At 44.2% G+C, this 21470-nt stretch overlaps 1 protein-coding gene across 2 annotated transcripts in view; it reads left to right on the top strand.

Annotated features, from left to right (window-relative positions):
- Positions 1-3938: 3938 nt before the first annotated feature.
- The window catches only part of NELL2 (neural EGFL like 2), a 225240-nt gene continuing 207708 nt past the window's right edge, over positions 3939-21470 (top strand). Inside the window, exons 1-2 of one of the 2 annotated variants that reach the window (XM_065405280.1) lie at positions 3939-4020; positions 4462-4590. In XM_065405280.1, the coding sequence (XP_065261352.1) occupies positions 3966-4020; positions 4462-4590 (184 nt within the window). In that variant the 5' untranslated portion in view covers positions 3939-3965. Of the gene's footprint in view, positions 4021-4297; positions 4347-4461; positions 4591-21470 lie in introns of those variants that run through there. The other variant, XM_065405271.1, reaches the window with a different exon arrangement.

Raw genomic sequence — 21470 nt, 5'->3', positions numbered from 1 at the left:
AGATTAAGTGAAATATACATCTGAATATAGATAGTTGCAATGTGGATGCAATGGGACCAATACCTTGAGCAAATAGGGCAGAAGGTCTGTGACTGTATTAGAGGTTGTATGGGCTGTAGTACAGGCCAAAAGGGTGTTGTGCTACAGCTCTTTTGGATTTGGTTTGGATTTCACCTTTCCAACCCTCCTGCACTGCATATTCAGAAAACCTATTTACTCAGGCTTCATGGAAGAGGAGTGGATTTCCCTTGATGTGAGCAGTTCTCATTACTTTACTTTTTTCACTGCTTTGGATCTGATCTCAATGAGAGCTTTGCCATTGACTTCCATGGTGACCTTTGAGCAAAAAGGAAAACCCCCGATACTCTTTGGTGCTATTTTGTGATTAGTAAAAGGCTGGTTTTTAGGCATGAAAAAATGTCACAGATGACTGTAAAATACCATAGACATGAATGTGACATTGGCAGCAATCATAAAATGGTGGAGAATTTGTAAGATTTGATAAACTAATAATATTTTGCACTTTTTTCTTTCACTGACAGTTTTACAAAGGCAAATAACTGTTCTTACCCCCACTTAGAGATGTGGCAACAAAGGTGTGGAAATGTAAATATCTTGCACAAGGGAAGTTTGTTTCTGAGCTGGAAACAGAACCTTTGTATGAACTTAAGGTTCATCCTTCTACAGGCAGTGGCCAACAAAAATCTTGTTGTCACAAGGTGCGGCCCTCATCACCAGACTGGTGCCTCTTCCTGGTCGTGCTGGGGATTAGCTCGAGGCTGACACCCATGTCCACGGGCTGCGCACCAGCATTTTCTCTGCTCCTGCCTATGGCTCCTCTCTCAGCTCCCAGAACCGCAGCATCCTCTTTGCAACTCAGCCCTCCAGGTCGGTCGTTATCTGTGTTTCCCCCTGCCGGGTGGGGGTGTGTATCTCTGTCCAACAGTCTAGCCAGTTCCCTAGTGGCGAGTGAGAGGAGGGGGCCAGGCCCGCCCACTACTCTGGGCCCCAATCCAGGGACCCTGTGAATAGCAGCCTTCTGCTGCTCCTCTGTAACCCCTGTCAATGCTGCTATATTTCCCTGGGCCACTTCGCCATGGCCCCAGCACCTTCTTCGCCCTCACCTCAAGGTACTCAGCTGCTCAGTTCCAGCAGGCAACCACTTCCTGTCCAAGGTGCTTATGGTTCTCTCTGCCCTCCAACTGACGTACTCTGCCCTGCTGGTCCCTTTTATCGGAGCCTGCCAGGCCCGGATTGGTTGCTTCCTGCAACTCCTCCCTGATTGGCTGTGCTTCACGCAGCATCTCTGGGCCGTTTGGAGGACTCATCCCCATTGCTTCTTCTGGGGCAGAGCATGATTAACCCCTCTACAGCTGTGTGGGGTAGGCACTTCATTATACCTATCTTCACGATTTTCAAAATGTCCTCTTGAAAAATCTTCCATTTTCCTACAAAAATGTCAAGTAGGCAAACTGAATTTTCACCCATTCTTAAGAGTAAAAAATATTTTTGGTAGTTATTAGACAAAATAGATGTGGTCTGTCCCATTTCTCTTCTTAATTCGGTGAAATAGTGTGTGGAAGTTTTGTTGGGGGAGCATATGTAATATACTCATCTGTAATATTACCCTCTGGCAATCCAGTTTGGATACCAGTTTATCCCTTACACTGAAAGATCACTGCACTGGCTGATGTGCCACTTCATACGCAAGTTTTATTTAATTACTGGAGATGTCTGATTTTTATTATTATTATTTGTGCTCAAAGATCAATCCGAGACTTCACCTGAGCCTAGAAAATGATATATTGGAATAGTACTTAGGGTTCTTATTTTAATATTTTGACACTGATTCCCAAGAACATGAAATAAAGTGGTAAAGCAGCATCACTATCAAACAGTAAGTGGTACAAGGGCTTATTAAAAGATCAGCAGCCCTTGTCCAATGGGGAAATGACAGTTTGCGTTGTTTGGTGTGAGATTGTTATTCACCAGCATTTTCACACCTCGGAGACTTTTCAGTAGGGTATTTTAATAGGAAACTTCCACACAATTTTCCCTGGGAGGCATACGGGGTATGTGCCTCACCCCCTCTGTAACCCGAGGCAGAGGGATGCTGAGCCCCCTGCCAGTGTCCCTCCGATGCTGCAGCAGCCCACCTTGGAAGAAGCTTCGCTTCTCTGGAAGGGTTCCCATTAGAAATGTTCAAATGGTCTTTTCTGAATCTCGTACGCTGTCATGGAAGGGGCATGTCAGCGCCTCACCCGTCCTGCCTGGGCCAGGCCCCTCCAGGACAGCTCCCGCTCCTCACACAGGATGAACCCGCACCTTCTTTCCAGGAGCGCTGCCAGCTTTTCTGCCGCCCTAGGCAGTGGAAGGTCCCGCCTCGAAATGCTGCCCCCCACAGAGGCAGTGGAAGGTCCCACTGCCGAAATACCGCCGCGGTTGCTGCCCCCCAAATTGTAGTGCCCTAGGTGACCGCCTAGGTCACCTAATGGGTTGCGCCGGCCCTGCTTCTTTCTCATGGCTCCCACTCACACCCCCACGCCACCTGCTATTTCCAGAGCACCCAGGAAGCCACAATCCCACCCTTGCTGCAGGCAGGGCTGCCTGCCGCCTTGCCCTTAGCTAGAGGCCCAGTGGGGTGTGCAGGGGAAAGCTGCGTTCTCCCTGCCCTACACACCATGGTCCAGGGGCCGGAGGGGCCCACACAGGCTTCCCCTTAATGAGGTGCATGGAGATCATCTCGATATTCCCTATATTGATGGGATCCCCCATCCCACGCCACTGCCTGTTAGCTCCTTGGCCAGTGGGGTGCAGAGAGGGGAGCTGGGGGGATGCTGGGGATCCCCCATCCCTCGGCCCATTAGCCCCTAGGTGGGGGGTGCTGAAGGGTAATTGGGGCTCCCCATCCCTCGGCCCATTAGCCCCTAGGTTGGGGGGTATTCTGAGGGGTAACTGGTATCCCCATCTTTGCCCATGATTCACCAGGTGGGGGAGGTGCTGAGGGATAACTGGGCCCCCCCATCCCTCAACCCATTAGCTCTAGATGGGGGTGGGGTGCTGAGGGGTAACTGATTACCCCATCCCTCCGCCCATTAGCCCCTACGTGGGGGGTGCTGAGGGGTAACTGAGGCTCCCCATCTCTCTGCCCAATAGCCCCTTTTTGATTATGGGAGCTGGAGCTCCCCGCCCTTGGACAGGGAGGATCCCTGTTAAGGGGGTGGATGGGGCAGCTGGGAGGGCCCCCATCTGAGGCAGCACCCCGGGAAGACTGGGGCTCCCGGCATTAACCTAGCAGCGTACTTGGGGGAGGTGAGACGCGGGGGGGGGGGGGAGGGAGGGGACGGACAACCCCCATTGCCTGCAGCTATTGGCCCAAGGCTAGGGACGGCGCCCAGCTCCCCCCCCCCCCCGCCGCCCCACGAGTGTCCCCCTCCGATCTTGGGGAGGAGACTGGAGCTCCAGCGGGAGCCCGCGAGGGGGAGGCGGCGGCACCAGCTGCTCGTGAGCCCAGGAGCTGCGCTTGGTAACGGCGGCGAGGCTTGGAGACAGAGCCCGTGGGAGCAAGGGCCACAGGAGCGTCTCATCCTCCTACCCCGCCCCAGAGGAGCAATTTATCCTCTCGCAGCCCGCTAGGCTCTCCATTGTCTCTGCCTGGCGGCGGGACCGGGCTGCGCTCCTCACTCCGCCGGCTCGCTCCATTGGTCGGCTCCGGCTGGCTTGTATCGCTCGCCTGACCGTGTGCTCAGGCATCAGCACCTGGCTCGTGGGGCGAGCAGGCTCCGGGCTGGGGCGGCGGCTGCTCAGGGTTCAGGAATGATGTGCGCACTGGGGAGGCTAAGTTGCTCGCTCGCCTGTTGGGTCCGAGCTTTCTATTGAAAGAGGAGGCGGCTCGGGTGCGTGGCTCTGAGATTTTGCTCCCAACAGCTTTCAAAGGAGGAATATGGACTGACTAGCTCCGTACCATGGAGTCCGCGAGTTGGTTAAGCACCTTCTGCTTTCTCCTCTGTCTGAGATCAGGTAAGTGGAAGCCCAGAATTTTGAAAAGCAGCATGAAGAAAGAGAGAGACAGAGAGATTGAGAGGAAAAACCAGCCAACCTTCCCTCCCCCCCATCTCCCAAATCCCACAACTCTCCCCAAAATCTAGGAAGAAACAGATGGAATAAGAGCAGCCAGTGCGATCTCTCTCTTCACAGCAGTCTGGGAGGGGAACTCACATGAATTTTCTGGCGGAAACTCGTGTAGCTTTTTGAGTCAAAATGGAACTTTATGGCGAGATGTATGTTAAAGTAGGTCATGTCAGTCGGGCTGAGTGCTTGTCTCTCCCAGGCGCTGCTGATTACAGGTACTAGGCTATGAAGGAGCTAGGGGATTAATCGACTTGTTCTCTTTGTTGTTTCTTCACGCTGTCGAAAAGTTAAATGCTCGGCAAATGGAGTAACTAATCATTTCTGGGTCAGTTTTAGGGTTTGGTGTGGACCCCTCGCTGCAGATTGACGTGCTGTCAGAATTGCAGCTGGGAAATTCCATAGCTGGAGTGCTGCAGGTCCAAGGGCTGCACAATGGGAGCAAAGCATTTCTCTTCCAAGGTATCGAGCATCTTTCCTATACTCCAGGCTGGGGTCAACCAAGGCCATTTGAATAATTTCTGAACTTGCTGGCAAATGTGTTTGACTGAACTTTTGCATTAGCTTGATGGCTGACGCTATTCCTGAGGGATGATGCACAGATGATCCATTTTTAACAGCAAGGTTGCTTCCTGCTCTTTAAGCATCATGTTTTTTTCTCTCTCTCTCCCTGCCTGCTTTTCTTTCACTCTCTTGCCCAGTTTTTTTTTTGATTGATGGAAACTTAATTAATGTACAGCAGGGACGATGATGGCAGATGGCTTATTTTGTGAGTCGTGGGGAGCAATGAATAATAACAACACACTTTTCTGAGCTGGGGGCAATTGATTTAGCTGGAAAACGCTAAACTAAGCTCCAGTTCTAGCTAAGAAAATACTCACTGAAAGTTTTATGTGAATAGACCAAAATGCTGAAATGAACTGTCCAGAGGCTTGAGGCAAGGGGCTAAAAACGTGAACATTTGCGGGGAACAAAAGGGTCCCCTTTGAACTTTAATGTTGCACCCATTGTAAGAGAGAAAGAATGAATGAATTTTGGCCAGGTCTTAAAAAATCTGATTATTTCCTATGACAGCCAAAGGAGAGAAGCAGTAGTCTTGTCACAGTTTGAATAAATAAATTTCAGGTCTTAATTCCAAAATAATAAAACCAATGTGTAATCTAGTTCTCATTTTTAATGAAATAATAATGATAAAAAGATCATTTGAACTCATTGGGTTGGGTTATTTTGTCTATACCTGTTAATTTTCAAATGAATTTTTAATTATAGTTTTAAAATGTCATGGGATTTTAAATCAAGCTGCTGACAAGAATTAAATTCTGAGGGAAAGAAATCTCAGCCTTCATTTAAAAAAAAAAATCCTGAAAGGTGGATGTTTGAAAGTAGGTCTGTCATCTGAAAGCTGCTACAATGTGCTTTTTAAATGTGGCTAAACAGGAGCAGGGAAGCTGGTTCAACATATGGTGGAGTGAGAATAAAGCCCGGCATCACTCTGCAGTTTTAAAACATAGAGGATTGATTGTTCGCATCATTTGTTGGGTTAGGAGTTTTTACTCTGTTCTGAAACGATTTCTGGTGCAACAGGCAAGAGGTAGTGCTACCCAGAGAGAGCAGTTGTAATTTGAGAGAGGTATAATGTGGGAATAGAAATTCTTTGTCACTTTTGCATTAATGAGATGATCGATCCAAAATCTAATAGTCACTGAAGGGCTTTTTAAAGGGGAATCTCCATAGTGGTGTGTTTCCCTGCTACAGCCAGCATGTGTCACTATGATCATTAACTTTGAAGCATCAGAATATGCCTTCAAAAAGGAGCGAATTGACACATGCTGTATTTAAACAGAAATGGGCTCATTATTTCAGAGCTTCGACTTCTACATGAATGGATAGTTCTTAGAATGGCAACATGTTTGTGTGGCTCCATGGTTTAAGTCCTAAGATAGTTTTAATGTATAGCTAGTTGTTCCATTTTAAGGCCCCATCCTGTTTTCATTGGGGGAAAAAGTCAAAACTCCCATTAACTTCAATGGTAATAGGACTGGCCATTTTCAAGAATAGTCCATTTTATTGTATATTTTCCCAGTGTTTGGAGAAACAGATTACGAGGGTGACTAAAAATCACTGGAGGTTTTTTAACTACTGCCTTTCTCTTTGTGTAACTGCAATGTAGTTCCCGGATGTGTTGCCAATCTAATCAGATACAATGCTTCTGTTAAAGGTCAAGGACCCTAAACAAATGGGACCAATAGGACCTTAAACTCTCAGGCTTTTTTTTATTGTGGTTCTTCTCCCTAGTCCCCTTATTATATCTAATAAAAATACTTTTGTCTAAAGCGTTTGCTGAGGGCACTCAGCATCTCTTGTGAAGCCTTCAGCACGTTGCAGGATTGGATACTTTTCTCCTATTGCTATATGGCTACATGACTGATTTTCTTACAATAAAGACAGTCTTCTCTGGATGGACAGATTTACATTTTTCTTACTTGCATTTAGGAATATAGGAATTGCCATACTGTATCAGACCAGTGGTCTATTTAATCATCTTCATTCTGGTCTTAGAGAATAAAGCACCGGGCGAACGAGACCATCTTTACTTCCTATATATGAATTTGCTGAATGCAAAATTATTGATTTTATTTTCCTCAGCCTTGCCAGGGCCATAGTCAGAGACCTAAATTCTTAGTCATATTCTGAAAGAGCCAAATAACAGAAGTGGTTAAATGAACAGAATGAAAGAATCCTGGATTCTTTACTAGCTCTATGGGGTCTCTCTTCCCTCTCGTCTTCTCTTCATATAGCTTAACTACATGAGATTTTGCTATTTTTTCTATCAAGAGTGTCTTTGGGCTACACCCTCAGTTGGTGTAAATCAGTGTAGCTTCTATTGATTATTTGTTAATTGTGTTGCTCCTCCTATTGAAGTTCTTGGCAAAATTGAATGGGAGCAGAATCAGGCCCCTAATTCAATCCTATTCAGAACAAATATTCTTGTTACATCTATTTAAAAAGCATAAAAGAACTGAATGCGGAATGTATCATTATCTTTAAACATTTCAGAACAGTGGAGGCATGAATAGCTAACAGTCACAGGACAATTAAAGAAACAAAAGGGAAAAGTGAATGTAACATAGTGGTCTCTCTCCTGCAATCCTTACCTGGAGAAAAAGGCATTTAGATGTAAGTGGGAGTTTTGCCTGAAAAGAGATTGCAGAATTGGGTCTTGTATCAATTTTTAACACAGGATTTTTTTTTTGGCCTAATTAGGTATTCAGATAAAATTTTCTTTCAGAATTAATTCTCATAGGCACCTATATTCCCAGGAGATATAATTTACTAATGGGTTATGAATCTAGTTTCATTCTTTCATAGTCCCTTCAGTAGAATCTAGATTGCGCCATATACAATTTCAGGTTCAAAAATAATTCGACATTCCAAATTCACAGCCACTAAGACCCTCTTATTCTGTGTCAGTCTGATCCTGCACTATTAAAGTCATTGGTAATATTGCCATTGACTTCAAAAGGATCAAGATCAAGCACTATGTAGCTACAAGGGTTTCCATCACTGCAGAAATGTAATTGCACCATAATTGTAAGTACTTCACTGTTGCTGATGGGAGCACACATTTTTAAATAGAAAATGGCGGAAAGTCTTCTTCTAAAAAGGATGGTGTTGCTAAATATGGATATATACCAGTCACCAAGCAACCACAAACACAAGTATGGCAAAAACTCTTTTAGAGGAAATGCCCGAATCTTGTAAACCTTGGGATTTCATACAGGTTGACTTGAAAGGCCAGCAACCAAGAACACCAGCTGGAAATCGATATTTGCTGGTTGTGTATGACACCTCAAAGTATATGGTGGTGCAGTCACTGAAGGATAAAAAGACTGAGACAATTACGGCTGCATTGAGGAAACATGTAGTGTTGCAGTTCAGCCCACCAAGTTGCACCTGGTATAAAGGAGTCACCCTGTGGTTGGGAATTAACAGCTCATACCTTTAAGGAAACTCCACTAACTCCATTGTCTGTTTTCACATTTGTAATCGCAGGGACGTGCTGGCTGCTGCTTCCCGCAGCTCCCATTGGCCGGGAATGGGGAACCACGGCCACTGGGAGCTGCGGCCGGCCAGCCTGGGGACGGTCAATGTAAACAAAATGTCTCGTGGCCCGCCTTTGGATTACCCTGATGGGCCGTGTGCTGAAGGTTGCTGACGCCTGTGCTAAACTAAGGGACCATTCAAGGTGAAGTGGCCTGTTAACCACTGGCTGAAGGTTGCTGACACCTGTGCTAAACTAAGGGACCATTCAAGGTGAAGTGGCCTGTTAACCACCGGGTGAACGAGACCATCTTTACCCAAGGAGTGTTAGTGAGTTACAGATTCTTGTAATAAACCATAAATCCAGGTTCTTTATAAAGACCATGATTTTTAGTGTCTAGCTAAGTTATGAATTTTAAGCTCCCGGGCTCGTTTTTTGAAAGTGTTATGCAGGTTTCCTTTGAGGATGAGGGCTGATAGATCAGATACAGAGTGATCACTTTGTGAAAAGTGTTCACCCACAGGTGATAGGGTGTTTTTGTCTTTTATCATATTCCTGTGTGAGTTAATTCAAGAGCATAGTGATTGGTTTCACCCACATAGTTGTTATAGAGACATTTAGTGCACTGGATGAGGTACATCGCATGTAGTGTCTTTCTAGTATTTCAGAAAGGGCAATCCCCCCTCAGTAGTCTTATAAATGTTTGCATGACTGTATATAAGATCCATGATCCACACTAGGAATCTGCTGGTAAAAGGCTTTGACATCACCATCTAAAACACTAGGTACTATGCTGTTTTCTTATCAGTGCACTTGATCACAGTGATCATTAGCTCAAAGTCTGTCAAGTACTTGCAAATTCCAGTCTCATCTGCATGACCAGTAAATTGCTTCTCAGGCAGAAGTGCTTTTGCCATGTTGAAGTATCAGTTGTAATATTCGCTTATAGCAACCAAAGGACATATTGGGACACTGCAAGGAACAACTCTGGTACCCCAGGCAGGACTATATACAGACTGTGTTGCTCAGAGGTATGAAAAATCCACACCCTTGAACTACATAGTTATACTGACCTAACCATGTAGACAGCACTATGTAAATGGGAGAGCTTCCCCTCTTGGGGAGGTGGATTAACTACGCCAACAGGAAAAGCTCTCCCATGGGCGTAGGAGCGTCTTAAGCGCTACAGAGGTGCAGCTGCACCAATGCAGCGTTTTAAGTGTAGGCCTGCCCTAAAACTTCCTATGGAATCACTTGCCAATCAGATATAACAACATAATTTCAAAACAAAACAGCAATTGAACAATAAGATAACTTTACAGCACAAGCTGTTAGTGGATGTGCTATCTTCACTGTTCATTATAAAGGCCTTTGAGATCCTTAGGAGGCAGGCATTATATAAATGCCAGATATTATTATTAATTATACTTCTTCCTTTATAAGTACACAGTATGATATAGTTTCCATAGATCAAGGAGGGCGAAAGAAGATGCAGCCTTCCTCTCTGCAAATAGTCAGAATTTCATGACTGCAAGAGTATTTGTTGCATTTTGAACTGCCCTTCTTTATTTTAGGAATTCAATGGATGACTACAGCATGGATTAGAGACTAATGAAAAGTTTGAACATTATGGGTTTGATCCTGCCAAATGCTGAGCTTGTCAGAGTCCAGTAAAATGCTTACACACATACATAATCCCATTGAAGTAAATTGTTTTCACTGCTAATAGAAAATTGTGTTCTCAGATTTTAGCACCAAAATAAGGACAGTAGGTGTAACTTAGTTTCTTTAAACCACTACTGTGAGTAATACTTTTGTATCATTCTGTCTCTGAAGTTCAGGGTCTGTATCATTTATACTCAGCTGGTGTCCAAAAACCCCAATGCCTTTGCACTGGGTGCTGCACAAACACAAATGACCAGACAGTCCATCATGGACTCCTCTTGCATCAAGTTACAGGAAACGTTCAGTGGGTGAACAGATCACTCTACAGCATGTAAAAATAGGAATATAAAAAAGAGAATCAAGGAATGGTGCTGCATGATGTTTGTGTTATTATTGGATGGAAGTCTAAGGAAAGTATATATCCATCAAAGGAAAGAGAAAATAAGAGGACTGACAGAAAAGTGCAATCAGACAGTTAATAAATATTGGAATGTTTTTGGCTGTAGTAACTTTATGTAAGATAAATGTAAAAAGAATATGAAAGAGTAGAGAGACTTGTCTACACTACAGGGGAAATTTGATCGAAGCTACGCAATTTGAGTTACGTGAACAGCGTAACTCAAATCGACATAGCTTAGATCTACTTACCTCAGGGTCCAAGCTATGTGATGTCGATAGGAGATGCTCTCCCATTGACTCCCCTTACTTTTCTTAATCTGGTGGAGTACAGGAGTCGACGGGAGAGCAATCTGCGGTAAATTTAGCAGGTCTTCACTAAACCCACTAAATCGACTGCCGATGCATCGATTGCCGTGCGTTGATCCCCCGGTAAGTGTAGACAAGCCCTAAGAAATCTTGTGATTGGAATGCTGGATTTTGGAGCTCATTCAGAAAAGCAACTAGTTTCTTCAGTTGAAATATTTAGCATTTAAGTGTTTATAGAAAAAGCCCAGATATATCTGACAAGCAGAAATGGTCCTGGTGGCAGTATATGGTAGGTTCCGATGAAGAATGACATGTGGTATAAAACACAAAAGAGCAGATTTAATCTGTCAGTATGAATTATGAAATGACTTTAGTACTACTGGCTTTTGAATTGGCCAAAAAATAAAACTAAAATAGGCCAATTTGTACAATGGTTCATCATGACTATATGGATAGCTAGCTCAGTATATATAAAGGTTAGCAGTACACTATTGCAGTTTATATGTACTTATTATGTGTCCCTGGGTTTCCCGTCAGAAGGAGCATTGTGTTTTGGTCTGTAATTATACCTCCTCTCAGTGCCAAATAAATGAGTTAGAAAGAAACTTTAAAATGAAATAAGCTTTCACGTATGTAGAAATAGGTTTCATGAAGATTTGATTCTGGCTTTGCACTTCACAAGGTTGTACTTGTAGTGTCATTCCCTTTCTAGTTTTGGAGAGATTGTGGTTTGTCTCTATGGAAGTAGCAGGGGGTTGGCTCTCCCTGGAGGCTAGGGCTGTAAGTGTGAAGGCTATGTGCCTCTGTACTAACTCCTGGCTCTCCCTGGGCCCTTCCAGTCAGGGCCGGCTCTAGGCACCAGCAAAGCAAGCAGTTGCTTCGGGCGGCATATTTGCAGGGGCACAAGAACCCAGCATGGGAGCTGAGAACCAACAGGGAGCCCTGGGAGCTGTAGTTCCTTGGTTAGCTCCCTGCCGATAGAGCCAGCCCTGGAGCAGGGAAAGAACTACATTTCCCAGCATTCCCTCGGCCATTAGTGGGAAAGGGAGGGGGAAGGAATATGGAACTGAAACCTGCAGCTTGCTGTGAATGGTAGGGACAAAGCCAGCTCTAGGTTTTTTGCCGCCCCCCACCCCAGCCCTGGGCTCCCCCCTCACCCCTGTGTTGCCCCAGCCCTGGACTCTCCCCCACTCACACCCCCTGCCGCCCCAGCTCTGGCCCCCACCTGCACCCCTCTGCTGCCCCAGCCCTGGGCTCTCCCCTCCTCTGCACCCTCTGCTGCCCCAGCTCTGGCCCCCACCCGCACCCCCTGCCGCCCCAGCCCTGGGCTGTCCCCCACCCGCACCCCCTGCCGCCCCAGCCCTGGGCTGTCCCCCACCCGCACCCCCTGCCGCCCCAGCTCTGGCCCCCACCCGCACCTCCTGCCGCCCCAGCCCTGGGCTCTTCCCCCCCCCCCACCTCCTGCCGCCCCAGCTCTGGCCCCCACCCGCACCCCCTGCCGCCCCAGCTCTGGCCCCCACCCGCACCTCCTGCCGCCCCAGCCCTGGGCTCTTCCCCCCCCCTCCCGCACCCTCTGCCGCCCCAGCTCTGGCCCCCACCTGCACCTCCTGCCGCCCCAGCCCTGGGCTCTCCCCCAAAGAAAGAATTGGGTGGACTAAATGGACAGTGCCCCTCTCTAGCTGAAGCCTAGCAAGGGAGGTACGTGGATCCCACTAGAATTTAAAATGAAAAGTAAGGGAGGGGAGGCTCTACTAGACTGGGCAGCTTTAGGTACAGTACCAGGCACGTAGGAGGATTTCCACTTCTGAGCCATGGAACCAGAAATTGACTTTTCTTTTCCAGATTTGAACACCCTCAAAATTCAGGAGTGCTCAAGCTCAATTTGGGCAGCTGTTACTTCATTTCTCCCAAATCAAATATACTGATCCACTGTAACTTGCTGTAGAAAAAGTAGAATAAATTGAGCAAGAAATGCTTCCCAGTGGTTATTAGGACTGGAATTGCTATTTTCAACAGCCATTGCTTTTTTTTGTTTGTTTGTTTGTTTTAGTTTTAGTTTTATTTGTTTAAAAGGAAGACAGTGATATTGCATTGGCAAATTCCCCATAGAAACAAAGAATGGAACAAAAGAATAATAAAGGCACCTCAACTTTTCCTCATTTATGTAGGACAGTCTTATAATATGCATCCAGATATCCTCCAATCACACAAGCTGAAAATTGTTCCACTTCACTGCAGTTCTGTAACCATATGGGAACCAATCCTGTCTGTGTTCTGTGCACATCCAAAATTCCTGCTGAGTGACCCGCCCTGGGAGCGAGTTACCAGTGACCCAGGGCTGCGGCGGAAGGAGGGTGCAGTTGAGGGGGGGGGGAGAGAGAGAGCCCAGGGCTGGGGTGGGGGGCAGCCAAAAATTTTTTTTGCTTGGGGCAGCAAAAAACCTAGAGCCGGCCCTGCTTCCAGTACCTTAACAGCATGGTTCCTGCAGGAGGACACTGTGTGTGGGAGGAAAGGTAGGGTTTGTGCAGCGTAGGGGGAGAAAGCAGATAAGTCTATGCTGACATGGACACAATAGTTTACCTGCCAAAATCCTGTGCGATTAGGGTGGGCGGGGGAGATATGATGCCAAAGAGAGTAGCTAACCCTTTGTGGTTTCCACAGCTTTGAGGAAGGAGGAGATGATGCAGTAGGACTGGCACTTCTCTCTTTTGTACCTCTGCCTGTATTCAATGGAGTTCATTTCCATTGTCTGTGGAAGGGGTGGGGATAGGAGGGTCAGTATAGCTTAGAATCTGGTAATTAATTCAATTTCAGTTACTTCTCCTACCCCTGCTGTTTAATTGTATACCTATAAATAACAGGCATTGTTGAATTCTAGGAATACTTACAGTACAAAAGTGAGGGTGCCGTAGTACCATATCAATTCCCTTAATAATCAGTTGGGGCTTGATTCTGCCAGAATGACTAATACCTAATTCTGCAAGTAACCCTATTGATTTTAATGGGACTACTCATGGAGGAAGGTACTGTTCCCATAAGAATGTGAGAATGGGACCCTTCTAATTTTAGGAATATGAGCAGAAATCTGTGGGACTCAGATTACAATCTGGACAAACCTTCTTTTGTCTAAGAACTGCTTTTTCCATAGCAATTCTGTTAGCTGGTTTAATGTAAATAATTACACACCATTTACACAATAACTGTTGGCTAAAGCTATTCACTTACAGCTATAAAATAATCATAATTGCTATTGTACATCATTTCCCTGTTCTTGAAGAAGGCCCACATGCCAACTTAATAGAATCTCAAGAAGAAAATTCCTAACTTGGCTGATTGTATCTCTAAACACATAGGGCTCAATTCAATATATTTGCATGAAAACCAGAGAGAGATGAGTATGGCACATAGCCTCCAAAGTATGCAGTGTAGGAAAATACATGCACTCAGTACCGGTATATTCAAGTGAGAGTGTAGATTCTTGCTTAAATTGATGAGGGAGGCTATTGAGTCAGTCAGAAGAATGAAGGCCAGCAAGTGGAATGGGCATCTCTCTGCATGTGACAGGACACCTAGGCAGCTGGTCAGTAGCAGATAAGCATTGATGGCAGTCACCAAACAACCTCTGTTGAAAGTGTAGCAGGACACAATGGACTCAGCTGAAGTAAAATATCTTATGTTGACAGCAAAACCACATCTGTTTTACATACGGTATAGTGCATGACATCTTGATCCACTATGTACAATGAGATACAGGGGATAGGGACTTCTGTGCATCTGGTACCCATCAAATGTGTTGCCTCCACATTGCTGCTCAACACTCCCAGAGCAAAGAGATGGCAACGTGTGGGTGAGGTGTTGCCACTCTGTGTGTAATTGTTTTTCTGTAATCTATCTCTGATTGAACACGTGGTCACCAGAGAACAGCTACGACCAGGTATGTAAGGGTTTTTGTGGGTTTTCACAGCAATCATGTTCAACTGGTTAGGGAGAACGTAGGAATTTCCTGCACAGTACCTGATACTCTGGGTCAGTGCCTGAATGTATTTTTCATCCCCTTATCCACACCCAACTCCAGTGTCTGCTGTGTATGAAAGCACAGGTATGATATAAGGAACAGGGTGCCTGAACATTCCTGTGGTCCAGTCCTGCCTATCCACTTTTAACTCATATTGTCCAGAGCCCATAGACACGGGATGGAAAGGTAACTGTAGAATTGCTTGCTGAATATAGAATCTGTCACAGTTTCAGGCTGACTGTACTTATATTCCTCCTTCATGGTCTACTTCAGGAATGCCCAGTCAGGTCTCAGACCTCCAGCCACCACCTATCTCTGGGCAGGGACCTATGTCCCACTCCCTTCTGAGCAGGGGTTTTAAGGTTGCATGGCCCTCTGTCTTACATTGTGCTATCTCCAGCAAGCCAGTCTGCCTAATGGCCAGCACCTGGGCTTTGCTTTCTCTCTGAGGGCTATGATAAATGTGATTTACCAGTAATCCAAACAGCTCTTTCTGAGCAAGCACATTTATTCATAGGGAAAAAGCATCACAGACAGAACATTAAAAAAACCAATAAACAGATTTAAATGCACACTAAACATACCAGGAGTCACCCATCAGTCTTATGGGGGCCCTGGTAGCAGGGTTGAGGCCCCTTTGGACAAAAGTTCATGTCCATTTGCTGGCTCAGAAAGAAAGCCCTGTGCCAGTTCAAGCTCAGCTTTTTATACCAAAATCACTTTCTTTGTGTGAGTCTATGGAATACCCAGTTTGAAACAGTATATGCAAACCTCTTCAGTGTTTCATTAGCAAAGAGTGAAACTGAATGCAGGTTACATAGAACAAATGGAACTTTGATGTGGACACAGTGACAAAATGAGGACAGATACACGCACTGAATTAAGCATCAAGCCACAACTTTTGGTAAATTTGAACACAGAGAAGGGGTGCTACCCACCCATCACCCATACTCTCCTATACCAGGCACTTAATTGGTTCCAGTGTGGGGGTTACAGGACTCCTTACCGTATAACCTATAACTCAGGGTAGGCTTTCCTCAGCCCATTCCACCCAGGACTCAGCTCTCTCTGGGTCCCAGCACCCTCCTCCCCATGAGGGGACAGGGGGTGGGGACCACGGCCTACAAGGGCCACAAGGACTCACCTTGACCTGCAAGGGCCACAAGGTCTGACCCTATCCCATGAGCCCGAGATCCATCACCAAAATTCCAGATCTTTTACTTCTCTTAACCCAGCCTCCCATGGTTTGTTAGATCCTGAGAGCTGGGGAATGTGGCCAATCAGCACCTCTCCCCCCACAGCCAATAGGTGCCAGAGACTCCTGGGGGGAGGATCTACCTAGTGTCCCTTAGCGAGTGTCTCCCTCCCTTGCTGCTGTGACTGTCCCCCTTTCACCACCAGCCCCATCAAGTTCCCCCACCTGTTGAGACAGGTGCATGGCATTTATTAACCCTGTGCATTGCTTTCTCCATGTGGCCTAGCTCCCAGCATTCCCTGTTCCACTGGTGTCCATTCAATAATAGTCCCTCCAGGGAACCTGGATTCTCTAACTCCAGTTCCATTGATCATGATACATGCCGGGGGTGGTACCTTTCTGGAGTTGTTTGGTCTCAATGACTTGCCTTAATAACCTGCTGTTTTTAGTTTCTGGAGGATTTGTGGTAATCCTCCCCCATGGGTAGAACACAATTGTACATAAACCATTCATAAACTTAATACAATGGTCCTCAAAGATACTTCATGTGGTTGCAATATCTGTCACAGAGTGTTTTACTTCACACAGGCCAGATATTTTCCATGTGGAAGTGTTACACAGTGGTGGTCCTTAAGAATTTGTCTGCCTCCTGTGTGTCTCAAGCAGGTAAAGAGTTGAGCTCATAATGTATTTAAAGCCAGTATAGAAGAGTTTGAGATTATATTTGGCTGTCATGGGAAACTCCCCTTTCATGTGGTTACTCTTCAGATCCCTATGGTTTGTCATGTTTCAATATCTCTCAGGTTTCAAATTCAGCACAGCAGCCAATTCTGTCATGTTAAAAGCTCAAGGGAGAGTTGTGTATGTGATGAAGCACTAGAAAATATTTCAGTGCCCTGATCTGAAAGTGAGTCCTTGTCACTTCTCCAGGGTCCATCTGTTTTATCTAAATCCCCCTTTAGCTTTATCTCAAGCTCTAAGATATGCTAATATGCCCATCACTATTGTATCTAATGGTTTTGCCCTAAAAAAAATAGACTTAATACGATGTGAAGGGGGCTCCAATATGATAGTGGCACTCTTCGGTTAGAGGTAGCAATAGTTACATTGCTTTTCCATTATAAAAGCTTATTTGGATATTTCAGGTGATTATAATAGTCCTAAAAATAACAAACAAATTTGTTGCTAACATAACATGATTAAGGTTCAGCCTGGGAATATGTTTATTTTTATTAAACTTGAAAAAAAAATCAGTGTAGCCATTTTTAATGTATAGGCTTGCAGATAAAAAATAGAAAGTGGTTTCAAATGTTATTTTGTACTCCTGTAATTCAAAAATGTCTTTTTTGGTTCGGCACTGCACCTCTTTAGTCTGTTTGCTGAACCTGAGGAGTTGGGAGACAGCTGTGTAACATGACTTTAGAAAAGTGGATTTTGTACCCAACCAGCAACTGTTGACAGATACTAGTCTTAATGGAAGGCTAGAGATGGCATAGCATAAAACATGAATAGAATAGAACAGAACTCTGAAAACAATGTTCATGAGGGTTTTAGCATATAGATTGAACATATATTTGCAGCAGCAAAATATTGAGGGCCGACTGTCATGTTTCCAAAGGAGCTATTACAATCCATATTGTTAGTGATCCATAAATTGTGGACTCTTTTAGTGAAATTTGACCTGATTAGACCACAGTGGCTACAGTTTATGGTGGCAAGAAGACTCATCATAAAGAAGGCTCATGTCAGCCTCGACAACATAGACTGTATTGTAAAAGTCCCTAAAGGCAAATACGTAATAAACCAGAAACATTCCAAAGGAACTTTTGTGGCTTTGAGGTCGAAATCTGTGTTTTAATAACTCTTTAAATACGTATTTGCATAATGGACCATTCAAGGGAGTTCTTATAATTACTATCTCTGGAACTAATATCATTTGGACTTCAAACATCATCACCTGTAAAAGTCTTAAGGACCCAAGAGGAATAAGTAGGTTCTCTGGTCAATAATCCTCTTTAAAATTTTCCTAAATACAATTTATTTTAAAAGTTGGGGTATAAATAGATTAATATAATGGACCATGTGAGGTCTGGGGGGAGGAGGTTTGCTGCAAGGGCAGAGGCAGCCAGTCATGGAGCAGGAATTTGATTGTTGGCTTTACTGAGACCACACCTGCAATTTGCATTCATTTCTGGGCTCATCCATCTCAAAAAGACATTGATATAAAGCAAGGAATGCAGAGGACAACAATAAAAATGATTATATAGCAAGGAGGATTGACTTACTAAAAAAGATTAAAGGAACTAAATATATATAGCTTGTCTAAGCAGTGACTATGATGTAAGATGATAACAGTCTACAAGTTTTAGAAGGTTGTAAATCCCAAGAAGGAAGGAATTATTTAGTATTCTGAAAGGTGAAACTAAGGATAATGTAATGATATTAAGAAAGAAAATTTCAAATAACAATCAGGAAAGTCTTCCTGACAGTGAGCTATATTATATTGTGGCTTAGTCACTGAAAGGAAACAATGGAAGTCCCCATCACTTTGCTCTTGTAAAGGCAAAGTGGAAAAATTCTAGAAAATTATAAGCTAGGTTACAGTCATATTTTAGTGCATTGGGTGGGGACAGACTGGCTGACCTAATAAGCATTTTTCAGCTCTATTTTATATAAATCCATGGTGCTGAAGGATCCGTTAGAGCATAGTGTGTGTGTGGGGTGACTATAGAGGTAGATTTTTAAAGATATAAAGGGGAATTAAATGCCCAACACTGATTAAGATCAAAGGGTTTCCCTTTGTGCCTTTGAAAATCATTCCCATAATTTTCATGTATTTTAGAGTTTACTTTAAAAGTATTTTACATAAAACTGACATAATGAACTAAAACATACAAATGCAAAGAAAATCAAAGTTCAAGCTGCTGTTCTAACCTTTGTTCATCCCAGGGTTGTAGATTGGGCATTACTTTTAGTACCTATGATAGTATTCGTTGGGACTGGTAAAAAAAATGTCAAATAAAACATTTCCCTAGAAAAATGGGTATTCATTGAAATCTGACTTGGGCACAATTTTCCATCAGAAAAAATCAAAACTAAATAGTTTGTGTTGGGTCAATATTAATCTCTAGTTTGGTGTCTCATGGGAGCTGTAGTTCTGGTTCCCTCATGTCCCCATTCTTCCCAGGGGCTGTGTCCCTAGCTGGACTACATTTCCCATCACACATAGACATCTCTCCCTCTGCATTTGTAAATCAAAATTTTTCAAAACTTCTCTTTCCACAAAAAGGTTTTATATTTCAACTTTTTATCACTGTTTGGCATGAAAACAAATGTTGAAATAGCAGAGGGGGAAATTCTGGTTTTTGATCACCTCCAAGTCAATAGCTACTGACCCTCCTAAGCCATGTCATGTGTTTGGGGCCAGGAAATAAAGATCAGTCTCTATTAAAACTTTATTAGTCTTTATTAACACTTTATTCATCAATTTAGATGAAGAAGGAGAAAAACTTTAGCCCTAGCATCTAACAAGCTTGTGGAACCAGTCAATTAACCCTGAAATAGTTACAAAAGAACTACATACCAGGAAATCAGCACACAACAGATACTATAACAATAACCGCCATTGCAAATGTGAGGGGTTAGCTTCCAAACAGAAAGTATCTGTCAACCTACCAAAATAACAGCTATACCATCCTCTCTAGTGTCATATATCATAACTATCTGTGAAGGTCAGTACTATAGGAAGTACTGAAACATCTGCAGAAAACCAGAGAACACAGACTCTTTCTTTAGGATATTCAGAATGCTACTGACAGAAGTAACACATACCCACGTGGTCGCTGACAATGAAAAAACACAAAGAGCAACAAACAAGCTTCAGGTGTTAAATCTACCTTGGCAGCCAAATAGGCTGCAACAGAAGAAATGGTTAGGTGAACAAGAAGTGACTGGGTGATTAGAAACCATTAGTCTCTGAATCTTAGTGACGCTTGTACAATAACTCATCATAATCTTCTCATCTCTTTGGAGACCTTGAATTTAAATTTTCCTATTTGTGCAGTGTAATAATTGGCTTTATTAGTTTATGGTTATTATTTTTGATTTCTTTCTTTCTTTCTTTCTTTCAAAAAGGATACCAATGCCTGCCTTGTGATGGATATAGCCCAGGGGTAGGCAACCTATGGCACGCATGCCGAAGGCGGCACGCGAGCTGATTTTCAGTGGCACTCACATTGCCCGGGTCCTGGCCACCGGTTCGGGGGTCTCTGCATTTTAATTTAATTTTAAATGAAACTTCTTAAACATTCTACAAACCTTATTTACTTTACATACAACAATAGTTTAGTTATATATTATAGACTTATAGAAAGAGACCTTCTAAAAATGTTAAAATGTATTACTGGCACGTGAAACCTTAAATTAGAGTGAATAAATGAAGATTCGGCACACCACTTCTGAAAGGTTGCCGACCCCTGATATAGCCTTTTGTAACCCCAATCTGTGATATGGAACTCAGGCTAGGAAATAAGATACATTTTTTAACAACTGTTCTGTGTGTTGTTCCCTTTTATGGTCCTAGTTGTGCTGTAAGACAATGGGATATTTTCCTTGATGTCTTCAGTTTGCGTGTCAGCCTTAGCAGCATTGCTCAATGTGATATTTTTGTTTATTGTTATTTCAGCTTGATACAATGTGTTCATGTGGCAATATAGAGTAGAGCATAAAGTAGTGCATATGCCGCTAACAGCAGCAGCACAAACCAAGACAAGTTTGATTTTTCTCCACAGGTTTAAGGTTTTTCAAAACAGTTTTCTAGATGCTTTCAAGAGTTAAAAATTATCTATACTAGTCACAACCTCCAAATGGAATTAGAGGATGATTATAACAAACAGAAATCCTGCTCGTCACTAATACTTATAAGTCCTTGTTCCAGAATAATGGCTTGACTTTTGGGTTGGCATCAGCCCCAAACAACCCATGAACAAGCTTACTGGCCATGTATTGCAGGAAATATGACAGATGTTCTGTATTATCTAATGAGGAAAGCAAACAAAAGAAAGCATCTTCCAAATTTGCACTAGCTATTGATAAGACTGTCAGAACATAGACTGAGGGGCCATGGAAAACTGGTAATTAAAATAAAAATCATAGTGCAATGTATGTGGGTGGGTTAGGTGGCCTAGTGATTAGCACACTTAGTGCCACCTCCCAGTGGCTAGGTCTTGCAATTCAGGCCCTCCTTTAATTGGAGGTACAATGAGGTCAGCAGATGGCTTGGGTCCCTTCTGTAGTAGGGGCAGTGGTAGGGGAGCCCAGGCCTGCCCTCTCCACTGGGCTCTAACAGCGCCTGGCAAGGTGCCCGCTGAGGTGCTCCCTGGGTCACTTCCTACTGTCTGCTTTTCTCCACCAGCTTCCAGTCCATAATAAGGTAAAAAGAAAAGGCAACCAAACTATCAGCCCCAACCAGGCTCAGCATACATTATTATTGCCTCATGGAGGTTTCTCCGGCACCCTTGTCAGGAGCCTTCATGGTAGATTGTCCTCCACCCCAGCACCCCTTCTTCTGCACTGGGTTGCTTCCTTGTCAGCCCTTTCTCCAGTTGGAGCATGCTCTGCAGGGCTGGAGGGGTGGGGCTACCTGGGCCCAGAATTATCCTTTAATTCCCCCCTCCCCTGCCCGCTCAGTGTGGGGTTTCCACATCTCATCCTATCACATG

This window comes from Emys orbicularis, chromosome 1, assembly GCF_028017835.1.
Source record: "Emys orbicularis isolate rEmyOrb1 chromosome 1, rEmyOrb1.hap1, whole genome shotgun sequence".
Taxonomy (NCBI): Eukaryota; Metazoa; Chordata; order Testudines; family Emydidae; genus Emys; species Emys orbicularis.
This window is presented reverse-complemented; position numbering and strand designations above follow the sequence as displayed.